General features: G+C 38.5%; 1 protein-coding gene across 9 annotated transcripts in view; it reads right to left on the bottom strand.

Moving 5' to 3' along the window:
- The window catches only part of CDC42BPB (CDC42 binding protein kinase beta), a 96,719-nt gene that overhangs the window by 43,539 nt on the left and 40,228 nt on the right, over positions 1 to 12,952 (bottom strand). For all 9 annotated transcript variants that reach the window (XM_075503641.1, XM_075503638.1, XM_075503639.1 and 6 more), the window contains exons 3-5: positions 11,130 to 11,213; positions 7,513 to 7,608; positions 2,876 to 3,024 (exon numbers count right to left, since the gene is read on the bottom strand). In XM_075503641.1, coding sequence (XP_075359756.1) covers positions 2,876 to 3,024; positions 7,513 to 7,608; positions 11,130 to 11,213 — 329 coding nt within the window. The remainder of the gene's footprint in view (positions 1 to 2,875; positions 3,025 to 7,512; positions 7,609 to 11,129; positions 11,214 to 12,952) is intronic.

Below are 12,952 nucleotides of genomic sequence, written 5' to 3' on the forward strand. Positions count from 1 at the left end.
TAAGACAGTCCTGATACATACTATGCTGTTTGTTTTTTTTTTTTAATTTAATAGCCTCAAAATATCTCAAATTATTTTAAGAGCACCTAGCCAATATGTTGGGAAGGTGGTGAGAAAGGAAGAGAGAAGAGCAAGTGCAGAAAACAGAATCAACTCAGTTAGGTACCAATTCTGCAGGCTAAAAAGGAGAACATCCATGTCTTCCAAGGTAACATATATCAGTCTCCTTCCCTTTCTTTAGCCACCACTATCCAGGATCAGCTCCCAACATGCTAGCATATCACCATGCCATTTTGAAATACTATTATTTATCTGAGCTAGCCAAAAAAGATAACCAAACCTATAAATGTGTTGCTTGGGGTTTTTTTAAGATATGGTACTTATTCAAATAATACTATCTCTTAGTAATAAATAGAACCACATGTGCTTTACATTAAACCCACCAGTCTTGTTGCACCATAAAATACTGTATTTCTATTCACATGGGAAGTTCCAAATGCCACTACATGTGCTCAAAAATGTTAAAATTGTACAATAGCTTCCACTTAATTTTTGAGGAAGAGACTAGAATTACTAGGAACAAGGGAAAAAAAAAGTGCTGTAATACACCTTGCTACATAGATGTGGAAGTTGACAATGTCTGATTTTTAAGGTGCTGAATTCCACAGTTTCACACTTGAGGAGACTTACAAGAAAAACCATGATAGGTTTAACAAAGGGTCCTCATATGTGTAAAAATCCTGCCAGTCTGACAATTTTTTCCAACACAAACTTGAATTCACATTTTTTAACCAAGGGCTAATGCTTTGAAATTAATTACTGAAACGTCAGTAATACTGTTGCTCATTAGCAGTATTAAGACAAAATAGTTAATGCTAATCTATGCCTGTCAACATAAATTAAATGCATACTTACTTGTTATAATACAGAAAAATATGTGCTAACCCAGAAAATTAGACCATCTCACTATGCTTTCCCAATAAACTCATTAGTAATTTTCTATTGTTAAACTCATTCCATACATTTCAGTTCCAGATATTGTCAGCATTCCCTTACAGTCCCATAACCACAGGTCAAGCTCAGTAGGTGCAGAGGACTATTAAAGCTTACATACAACTATACAGCAATTTGTTTGTTTGTTTGTTTTTTAAAGAACACTGCTCACAGTGCCATTCGAAGCATGAGCCAATCTCATCCAACACATCTCTGCTTTTCTGCTTTGCATGCAAATCCCACTTGCCTAAGGGAACACTGTTTCTGTTCAGAAAGGCTTAATGCCTCATCTCTGAGCTCCACTGTTTCCTATCTGCAGCTAACAGGTCATATAAGCCTTTAAAGGGTCCTTGAAATCCTCTCCAGAGCAATCGTGCTTCCTCCTAATCCATTCCAGTTGCCAAGCAGTAATTTCTTGGGCATTCATACATCTCCTATTCAAAGCGTGTTTTGGCCTCAGAGCCATTCATTCCTATTGCCACAACAGGCATTCATTCAGCCCCATGCAAAGACGTAGCTGGTCAGTTAGTCAGGCCATTTCCCTCGGAAATGGGTGCAATGGTGCCTCTGGTGAACTTCTCCAAGTCCATAACATTTTTAAATCCCCACATATTGTCCACATTTACTCACAGGAGTATTACAGAGTTTATGTATCTTTTCTCTTTTTAATTTTTGAAACAGTGATCAAAGTCCGAACAGAAGAGTTCAAAGCGTTATAGTTTGAGAATTCCCTGTGTCTTTTAAACATTAATTCTAAATAAAAATCACCTCACTTACCTAATGGTTTTCACCTATAAATTTCATAAAAGAGACAGTAAAACTGTCCTTATTTCACAGACTAAGAAATAAAGGCATAAAGAGGTAAAGGGACCTGGCCAAGATGTACTTGCCAAGTCAGATATAATGCTAGTATGAAGTCCACTTCTCCTGAGCCGGGACTTCAGTGATCTATTGTGAACCTACTCGTACAGCCATAAGCAGTTTTCAGTTAACTGAAAAACCTCACTACTCTCATGTTCTGCATTTCCTAACTTCTCTGTTTACTGAAATCAAGCTATAAAGTCAGCATATAAAGAGACAACTGCAAAGGTTTCCAGAATGAGTATAATTTTGCTTTCTAATTGACGTATCATACATAGCTGTTAAATCTGAAAAGCAAAGGATAGAAATTCTCACTTGATCAAGACTCTTGCAATGATGAAACAAAATATTAATCAAGTGTCTCCCTTGGACTACTCACAGCTCTTCTAAAACAGTTCCTCCAAGAGGAGGCCAAAAAAGAAGCATACAAAGTGTACTCTACCTTCCTGACCAGTTTCCTCTGACAGAGAGTAAAGAATATTATATATTCTTAACTACTATAGAACACAACCTCAGTTAATGTGATGGCAGGCACTGATCTGGAATATACATCCTGTGTGCAGAAACAATTAGACAGGCACGTGCCCACTCATTACAAAAACCGTTTGAGGATGACCTCAGGTAAATAGATGCACTGATGTTATCATGGGCTTACTGTGCATAAATTTTGCAGAGTGTCTAAACATTTGCAGAGAATTCAAACTGCTTCAAACTTATAGGTTGGCTTGGACAAAGGCAGATAAATATTCATGAAGTGAATTGAGAATAAGTCAAGAAACTTGATTAAAAATAAAAGCTTTAGTAAAAGGTTAGTCAGATGTCACTGCTGCTAATATCAATCCATCAAAACTTGATATTTAAAATGTAATAGCTTATACAGCCATTATACAGTATATATTAAGCAAGTACCCACAGCAGCTTGCCTGTGGCTACTATGCCCATTTGTATATGTAGCAGTATCTTTATGATCAACGTTGTATAACTGTACATGTACTTTTTCCCAAGTGAGATGGTATTTTACCTGTGCACATAATGCAGCTCATGTATGGAATGTATAGCAAGCACCATTTCACCAATGTAGAACCTAGCCATATCTTCCGGCAGTTTGTCTTCAAACTTACTGAGCAGTGTCAGTAAGTCACCACCAACATAGTAGTCCATCACTAGATACTGAAAAAGGAGAAATAAAGCAGTTAAGTACCAAGAGACAGGTGGTAAGAAAAAAAATTAAGTTCATCGGTTATCTACTGAAAAAAAACCTTTCACTAATTTTTTTTCTATGCCTGGGGAAAGCTGTCAAAATTGGTAATCATTTGCGTTACTTTTATTTGCTTATTTAGTGTAAAAACGTACCATATTCCTTTAATAATCACAGTGAGGGTGACACATCAGCATTCAGTTCTTACCATAAAAAAAATCCAACCAAGATATGGCAGCAACAAGCGAGTAAATCAGGGTGAGTTTATTTCTGTCTGAACTACAGCGTCACACAAAGAAAATGATCTAGTATCACCAAGACTTTGGTTATCAACCCTTAAACTGACAATTTCCAGAGGATGCAGGAAGAAAAAACTATAGTTAAAAACAGTACTTGACGCAGCCTAGTCTAAAATATACATTTCGTTACTACTTTTAGTTTTGGTACCATTTCAATACTACTAGTGGTTCCAAAAGCAGGACTTATCACGTCAACATCATCAAACACTCATCTTGGCACATGCCACATCATGGATGCATAACGTAGCTGGCAGGAGCTTGATGACACTATACATTAGGGATGCCCATGACAAGCCAGAAGCACTGTCAAGCCAGAGGCACTACAGCAGTGGGAAACTTAAAAAAATCAAATATTTATGTTCTTTTGAATACATTTCAATGAAAAAGTACACAGCCTCCTAGGCCAATCAGCCATTAAAGAACCAACACATACAGGTTAATGTGAAAGAAAAGGACTCAGACTTGCTATTTGTTTCTCATACTACAAAACAGGGATTAAATTTCAGTTATTTCCTAGCAATATCCGCCTAAATCCAGACTATCACTTAAAGTATAATGACTTTATCTGGTACTACCAGCCTTAAGCCATTTTGTTGCATGCTTACCAAGATGCTTTGATACATGGTTTTGGGAATAACTTTGCTTATTCTGGAAATAACTTTCCAAAGCAGTCATCATCTTTTTCTCCTCAAGGTAAAGCAACCTGCAATCCACTGTGCCTGCCACAGATTCATCTTCCACAAGGGAAGAAAATTAAACAAGATAGAAACCCAAAGGAACATGAAGTGCAATACTAACCATTTCCTCACTATCTTTTGGCTTAAAAGAGAGACTCTGAAAGACATAGGTTTTGATATTTTTCTCCATATTATTCAAATTATAGCTTAATCTGATAGGCAAATTTCACCACATGCTGAAAGCAATCAGTCCATATTGCACAACCCATGTGTTGGAACACTGTACACATACAACAATCACCTTTGAAAACAAAGGGCTACAGACAGGAACCAGCAATCTTTTAAAAGGGACATTGTATTAAAGTATTTTCTCAAATTCAAATATAAGAGGCTTCTGTGGGAGCTGAAATAGCCTGCCTGTCACAGAGACAAGGTAATGCACTTCCCTCAGCTCCCACAGCATTCATAACTCAGCAAGAATTCAGCTGACCCATGAAATGAGGCACTTGGATCAGAGAAAGATGGAAGACCTCTTCTATAAGAAAGTCAAATTTTATTCATCTTGCAACTCACAATGATCTTCTTGCCAGGAGGCACTTCTCCCTTCACATGGGGTTAAAATAAAGGGTATTAAGATGCTGAAATCTAGAGGTATCGCATTCTTCCAGGGAAGTGACTACATCAAACAGGGGGAGAGTAGTTGGAAATCAAAGGAACACAAGACATCAAAATACCCTCATGAATACTCAGGAGCCTTTAAGAGGCTGACAGCACACAAACACACATATGCCCTTCTTTCATGAATGAGACTGGGAGAGAAAATTTTTCTGGTAAAGCACAAGAAAACTAACAGATTTGAATCTGGAAGAGATTAAGAACTTCAGGTCCCATACGTGTTTCTAATATTCATGGACTATGTTTTATCTACACCGTATCTGCTTCAGCAAAATCACCAAAGGCTTACTTAACCCATTTTGACTCAAACTGTCTCTACAAAAAGCTTTCTAGGAACCAGAAAAAAAGCCATGCTAGTATTTCCATGTAATGTCATTTAAGAGTTGGCTGTTTAGAAAACACTACCACATGGTGTATTTGCCTCTAAAACATTTTAAAACTACAGAAGCAGAACCAGAAAATGAACTCCAGAACATATATGTTTTGTGGAATTTTGTGTTTCTCGCTTATATGTAAGTTCGGCATCATCACATGCTCTACTAATATTAGAGGAAATAAAACGCCAATTACTTCTAGACTCTCCAAGGGCAGCTACTACTTTTCTACCTTAAGATCTCATCTTTTCTTTATTTGTCTCATTCTGAGCTCTTTATCATGCAGCCAGAGGAGGATGGAAAAGCCCTAGGTGTGGGAAGACATCAAGGTTCTCGCTCTGCTTCAGTTACCTTATGTGGTTTTGCACTGAAGAATCATTAGCTATAATGCACCAACATCACTGGGAGCAGACACCAGAACCTAGAGCTTTCTCTTTCAGAGGACCAATGTCCACTCCAGGTGGGAGAACCAAGCTCTGTTGTCTGTTCTTGTTTCGTTCTCAGCTTTGCATTCCATTCTACAAGGATCAAGGATGAACAGCACAGCTAAAAAGTAAACCCAACCTGCTCAGGTTCTGTAACATGGCAGCACTCTCCTGAGATGTGGAAAAACGTGGCTATAAACTTCTTCAAGTTGAGCAGAGAACTGAACAGAGATCTTTTAGCCCCTGGACAAGTGAACCACTAAGATGTATGGAAGAGAACCTTCTGTCCAGGTTTTTGGATGAAAGTCACTTCCTGATGTGTTTCACCTTTCCTTCACACTTCATTTACAATAGAGTGACTGAGATGCAGATACACTCCATCTGTGAGCACCAGACATTTACATGACATGGGTGCTGAGTAACAGACCAAATTGGAAGGCAGCATCTCAGCACATGCAGAACCAGACCTCAGGCAAGCTGGGAATCTGCTGACTTTGGCTGCCAGGCAGAGTTGTTGCTTTCTTAGATACTGGATCTTAAATTAGACGCTAGATGTCTAAATTCTGCTGTCAAGTGAAACTTCAACATCTAAATGCCTTTGGCAACTTGGGGAAAAGAAATGTATTATATACTGCTATAGCTTGCTTGGAACAGATTTGTATAAAATGGTATTAGCAACACTAGATCCCTCTCTATACTGTCATTACTACCGCTTGCTATCTTGCACAGCTAACAATTTTTTCTTAGGCAGCTCTTGCACAGCTAACAATCTTTTCTTATGTATCGCCATTCTTAGAAGCTACGTGGAAATACTACGTTATAGGATGTCTTAGGTTATTTTTATGCAAGTCTGAAGGCTGTTCGGTTCTGAAGGAATTTGAAATTCTGAGCTATCTTCATAAGGCAGTGCCAGAGATAACTAAACTTTGAGAGGTTGAAAATCTGGATCTATCACAAAGCATTCAATGGAAATAGCCAGTAAATGAGGGTCTAAGACCCGACTACTTATTCACTTACCATGTGCTTGTTATTCTGAAAATAGTTTTAACATGACGGTCAAAATAATTTGTGTCGTTTCAGCACCTGTGAAAAAGTCTCAGTATTTTCTCTTTCACATGCTTAGTTCCTGAACTCATTGGCATCCTTTTATCAATATATTTTTTCCTTATTTATAATCATGACTTGCTAGTGTGGTACTATCTAAAAAGTGTTAAGAAGGTGAAAACTTTCACATTACAACTATGCCAGTTGTTACAGAAATAGCAGGTTTGCAGACCCAGCCTCAAGTAGCCACATGGAAGCTGTATGGTTCAGTATATCATAGTATGTTGGGGCTTTACTGACTTTGCTCCTGACCAGCACTCTCCTGACTTCTGTGACTAAAGTAAACAGCTTTTATGTTACAGTTCTAGTAACCCGTCATTAAAAAATGTAATAGGATTAATGACTTTCTTTAGAAACGGTTGCTAAAGTCTCTCAAATTACTCTGATGACCAATATGCTGATTTAAAAATTTATTTTATTTAAATACTTTTAAGAAATAGGCTATTTTTTTTCCTGAGGCTTTTAAAATATGAGTTTAATCAGTCCTTTAAGTAAAATTTTAAATTACTACCCCATTTTTAAACAATCTTACTTCAACAGACATTCTGAAAGTTTAAAATAAGATTAAAATATTTCTTACTTTCATAGCTAACACCTCTCAAACTATTTAACTGCAATATTATCCAAAACATTAAACTTAAGCATGATATATTTTATGCAAGGGTAGATTAGTTAATTTAAGGTACTTAACTAAACATCTATGTACTACAGTACTACACGACTTTCTCACTCTCCTGGAGTTACAGTCAGCCCTTTGAAGTATTTCTTCCAGGAGAAAACAAGAATGTCGAAACACTGCTGCAAAGCATGAGGGGGACTGATTTATCGCACTAATATCCTTAAATGTACAAAAAATAAAGTTCTTTCATAACCTAAAGCTTTTATTTGCTGATGAATCAAACATACCAAATAGTTCTCATCTTGAAAGGCATAGTGCAACGTAGTAATCCACTGACAATCTCCATTCACCAAGACATTTCTCTCCTCTCGGAAGCAAGCTGTCTAAAGGAAGAGAGGGGAAAAAGCCATTGTCAACATCAACGAGTAGTTTTCACAGGATGAATATATATGGATGTTTTATGGGATTATTTAAAATTACTGAACAGAGGTCTCTATTCATGAGAATTCAGTCTGCACAAGTGACAAACCAGGGAATCTCTGCAGGCTTGTAGTCAGGCATTCAGCCACTCTAATCCTGACTGTGACCTTAAAAAAAAAAAAAGAAAACCCCACCAACACCCCTCCCCCCAACCACCAGAAAGCCCACAAACCAATTCAAGTCAACACTGAATCTTTGTTCCATAATGTAGTTTTAAAAGCCAGAAAAATGATAACTTGTCACTGCAATCTGCAGCAGAAAGATAACGGCTCTAGGAAAGTAACTCTGGTTCTTCTGAAAAAGGCCTTTGTGAAAATAGAGTTTCATGTATACTTTTCTTATATTACAGTTCCAGTTCCAGACACTGCCAACACACTATAGGAAATAAGCAGATTTTACTATTACTGTCTTATCTTTGTCCAGTATAATACATTTTCATTTTCAGTAATCTTTCCTCTACTTGAAATAGCCCACTGCAACACTCCAGAGAAGCAAGCTCTGTGTTAACACGTTTTCTCAGCATCTTTACATAAAACCAACTTTCATAAACTTCAAGCTAGTCCTCCTTAATAAAAATATATTAATGTTTTCATTGGATCAGAACTATCAAGATGCAGACCTTGGGACTATTTCACTACTCTCAATTCAGAGAGCCATTATCAGGATATTCGGTAGCTGCAGTTCAAGTGTTTGGGTTCTGGACAATAATTGGGGGTTTTTTTGGTCATTGCCACTTGTCCAGATGTCTTAGAAAATGTACCATGGAAGGAACATTCCTGGGAAGCCCAAGCCTTACCATATACTGATTGCATCTTATAAAGGTATCTCAACCATTTTTTCCCCCTAAGGAAGCAAAAGTCAATTTACATTTCTACTGACGACGACCATACTGTGGCCATGTTGTAACGTTAGTAATTATTGGTGCAAAGAAACGTAAATTGTAATTAAATGTTAACTGAGAGTGGTTTAACGGTTTATGAATGCAAGGCCAAAGTATCACTCTACAAAAAGTTTGGCAGCAAGAGCAGCTCCAAGTAATCCTATCCCCTGCCCGCAGCACCAGAGCACAGCCCTTCTCAGTTCTTCTGGCACCATGATATAAAGAGGCTGCCAACGCAGAAAACTAGTTTGTTTATTTTCGAAGACATCAGTTCCTTGATCCAGTTCACTGTGCAACCTCAAATAGCGAGGGAATGTTATGAACACTTCAAAACCAGTAATGCTGCTGAACACTTTGCATCATGAATTCAAAGTATAAAAATCTCCTTTTCTGCTTACACTAGCTTAAAAGGCCTTAAGACGTGCCTTGAAAAAGCATGACAGGCTACCTAATCAGCCGGTCAGGACTTATTTTGGAACTGTCAACAGTAATACACTAACGACTATGTATTTTGCTGTCAGAACAACAAATACAAATGGTCCACCTTATCAACATAAATGGCATGCTCATTTTTGCTTGCAACCCATTTACGGATGTCAGTTGATATTCACTAATCTTTCCTGTATTTTAGTGGCTTCCGACCATGGTTTTTTTTTTTTCTTGCAGCCAGTACACAAATAAGCAGTGTTTAGATAACTTTTTTGCTATGTTTAATAAGTCATAAAATGCTTCATATTACATTTCACAAAACAAACATAAACCAGTATAACAATGTGCTTCTTAGACCACTCATACAGTGGATAATAAACACCTGAAGTCTGCTTTTCAGTGGAACTGCCCACTTAAAAGGCTACTGTATTCTTGCAGGCTTCATTTTAAAAACTAACAAGTTTTACCACATTTGGGAAATTTTAACACCCAGTTGTTTTATGAACTTGATATGCAGGTTATAAAGTCTTGCTTATCCAGAAAAGCCAAATCAAGCGAGCAAACTGAACAGGAAAAGACAACGGGGCACGGCAGAGAAGACCGTTCCTTTATTGTCCTTTGTAGATGGGGAGAATCAGCGCAAATAGAACTTAACTGGACTGTTACTTGTCCTAAGTGTGTATTGGGAAAACTATTGCTCATTATACCTCTTTCTTGGTGGATAACCCTCTTCCACCTCTTGCCTGCCTGAGAGGGTAAGAGGAGTTAGTCACATAATTTGAAGATAATTTGTAAACAGCTGTCTTCTCAGGACACCTCTACATGTGGAAGTTTCAGCTGTTCAGGTAGGCCATTTAATTAAGTCACTTTAAAAATGACTGAAGTAAGCCAGCATAGCTGCATTTCCATTAGAGCTTGGGAGCCCCCTACAAGCATTTGGGTTTAAAACAATTCTATACTGACCAATGAATTAACCCAGCTGAAACCCGTCTAGAAAGGGCACCAAATTTCCCCCAAGCAGGGGAAGGCTTAATGCAGAACCGCTGATGCGGTGCAGCCAGGAGCACGAACTCTCCCGCCAGCCCAAAGAACAGCCGAGTGGCAGTGGCTGCCGCCGCTTGTGAGGAAGAGCATGGACGGATGGACGGAGTGTGACTAAATCAGGCAAACGCAGCGGTGAAGAGGGGCTTAACAGGAGGGAGGAGGCTTATTCACAGGAAAAGAGCTGGCACTGACTCACTGAAAGGAAGGGAGGGACTAGGAAGGGTAGGCTGGGGGGGAGGACGTGTCAGGAAGGGGACAGAAGAATGGGACAGGGAAGGGTCAGCGGGCTCAGTCCTCAGCAAGCAGCTAACCTTCGCCCCTTAACAGGACTGCTACAAGTATTGACGGACTACATGTTTTTTCCCCTAAAATCCATTGCTCATTTAACTGCTGATTTATGTAATATTACATTTGCCATAAGGTTTTCCTCTACAGTGCAAGAGTAGATATTCTAGGAATATGCCACTCCCCATGGCATATTCTCAGCAGGTCCTTTCCTAATCTGCGAAGTACCCATTCACATTTGCATAAATTGTTGTGACAATGTCCATCTCCTTTCATCAGAAATACCCTTTTTAAACAGATTTACCTTTTTAACACATTTTGTTTTACAATCTGAATCTGTGATTCCAAAGTAGTTATAGTTTCACCAGTTATATAAATCCTGTTACAAACTGTAGGATGCAAAGCTCCTTAATGTATGCTTTCTGAATGCAAGAGAAAAAAAGACCTTTTCATAATGTTTTTGTATACAGCTGTGAATGTCACAGTAGCACCAATCTCAGCTTTCATGTCTTTAACTTGCCTTTATTGTAAACAAAAATCTGGCCAATAAATTCAGGGTAAGAACTAGGGCAGACTGTCTGGTAAACGAATACACAGTAATGCTGAGAACAACAGATGCCTGGAAGGGACTGTCAGACTTGATTGCATTAAAACAGCTTAAGAAATAAAGAAAAAAGAATGAAGCTCCTATGCTCATGAAATAATTCTTCTTAATCTGGAAGAGCTTCAATGTAATTTTCCTAATGCCATTTAAAATTCTCTGTGTTAGAAAACCGTATTACTTACCTCTGCCCTTTTAAGCATTTCCCATTTATTTAGAATTTTCATTGCATAAATGCGCTCTGTACACTTCATTTTAACAACTGCAACCTGAAATAAGAAGGTATCTTTATTTAACAAAAGCATGGTCAGAGAAATACAATATTTAAACAGCTTAATATTAACAAAATATTAATAAAATAAGTTACTAAGGAGGCATCAGCGATCAGCTCACACACTGATAAATTGCAGCTTGAGACTTTGCTCCTTCTATATTGCTCCTGCATTACTTCTATGTCCTTGATGCACAGCACACCATGTGTGGTCAAGTGCTCATGATCAAGTACACGGGGGATGATACAGGAGGAGTATGAAGCTTTTCATATGAAGATGCGTAGTAAAGCTGCATTGTTTGCCAAGAACAAGTGATGCTTGTACACCATGCCTTCAGCCAAGGAGGCAACATTTAAAAGGACGGCCTGTGAAACACGGAAGGCTGCTGCCAATAGAAGTACACTACATTTGACTAATTTGTTTTCACATTTCAGGTTTCAGAAACTTGAAAGATATTTGCAAATTAACATGCTTTTGTGTCCCGTTTTTTTATTTAAAGATATTTAGATATTTAAAAAGAAGCAAAAACAGTATTCATTTACTTATTCATCGTTTTGCTTGAAGCATTTTACTGTGCATCCTGTGTATTAGACTTGCTCAGACTGGTCTATTATGAACAGTAGTTGTGCACATAGCTTTACAGTGGAAGAAAAAACAGAAGAACGAAGAATACAAAAACTTCAAGGCTTAGGAATGCAAAGACTTTATTTTGACCAAGACTTGTATTTTCCAAGACCAAAACTAATTCTTCTTGTAGTAAAGCCATCATTTCCACAAAATTCTTCCAGTTGGCAAAGAAAAGCAGCCATCACGACTAAGACAGCAACATTTTCACAGGACTATACATGGACTGCTTGAATATTTCTGTTGCTTCTCAGGTTGCCTCTATTTCAGAAGTAGAAAACTGACCAGCTTTCATTGCTCTTAAGAGAGCTCTAAATAGCAGTGGGAAAAGTAACAGGAATCACATCAGCTCGCCTCTTCTGTTGCTTAAAAACCCTATAAGGGATTCAGGAGCTGCAGCGACTCTAAGACGACGCTAACTATAAAACAAGGTTGGAATAATGCGTCAAGCAGAGCAACACTATACAAAGCCAGAAGTCCTGAGGAGGGAAAAGGGAAATATACCACCTCCTGCACCTTACCAGTAAAGAAGTGCAGACGAGGGGCAGGGGGATGTCTGCTCCGCCAGTTACACAAGAATGGGATATTCACATTTAGACAGACACCTGACTCTGCAGATGCATACCTAAGCCTCCCACCCCTCGGTGTGTGAAGCTCCACTCACCAGGTCACATTATGGATGGGCAACACCTAGTACACACCTGCACACAGAGTCATGTAATGGAAACATATCTTAAGAAGGACTAGCAGGTATCCATCACAGGAAAGACATGGGAATCTGGCCCTTAACGCAGCTGGGAAAGACACAGCACGAAGAAGGAGCTTCTGTAAGCTGCTCAGAACATCCACAGCTACGTTACACCCCAGTGTCTCCTGGCCTACAAACACCTCCCGCAGACACTGCTCACGCTGTGGGGGAAGGATGAGTAAGATGAGAACATCTCGTCTGAACACATGAGGTTCTCTGGGACATATGAAAATGTTCAACACTGACCTTTGGTAATGACCTAAAACATTTAGCTCTGTTGCAGTTAAAAGCCTTTCTAACAACCTCTCTGCATACACTTAATTGAATTATTTGCCTGATACAGCTGAAGGCACACTGTAAGTCA

This window comes from Mycteria americana, chromosome 5, assembly GCF_035582795.1.
Source record: "Mycteria americana isolate JAX WOST 10 ecotype Jacksonville Zoo and Gardens chromosome 5, USCA_MyAme_1.0, whole genome shotgun sequence".
Lineage (NCBI taxonomy): Eukaryota > Metazoa > Chordata > Aves > Ciconiiformes > Ciconiidae > Mycteria > Mycteria americana.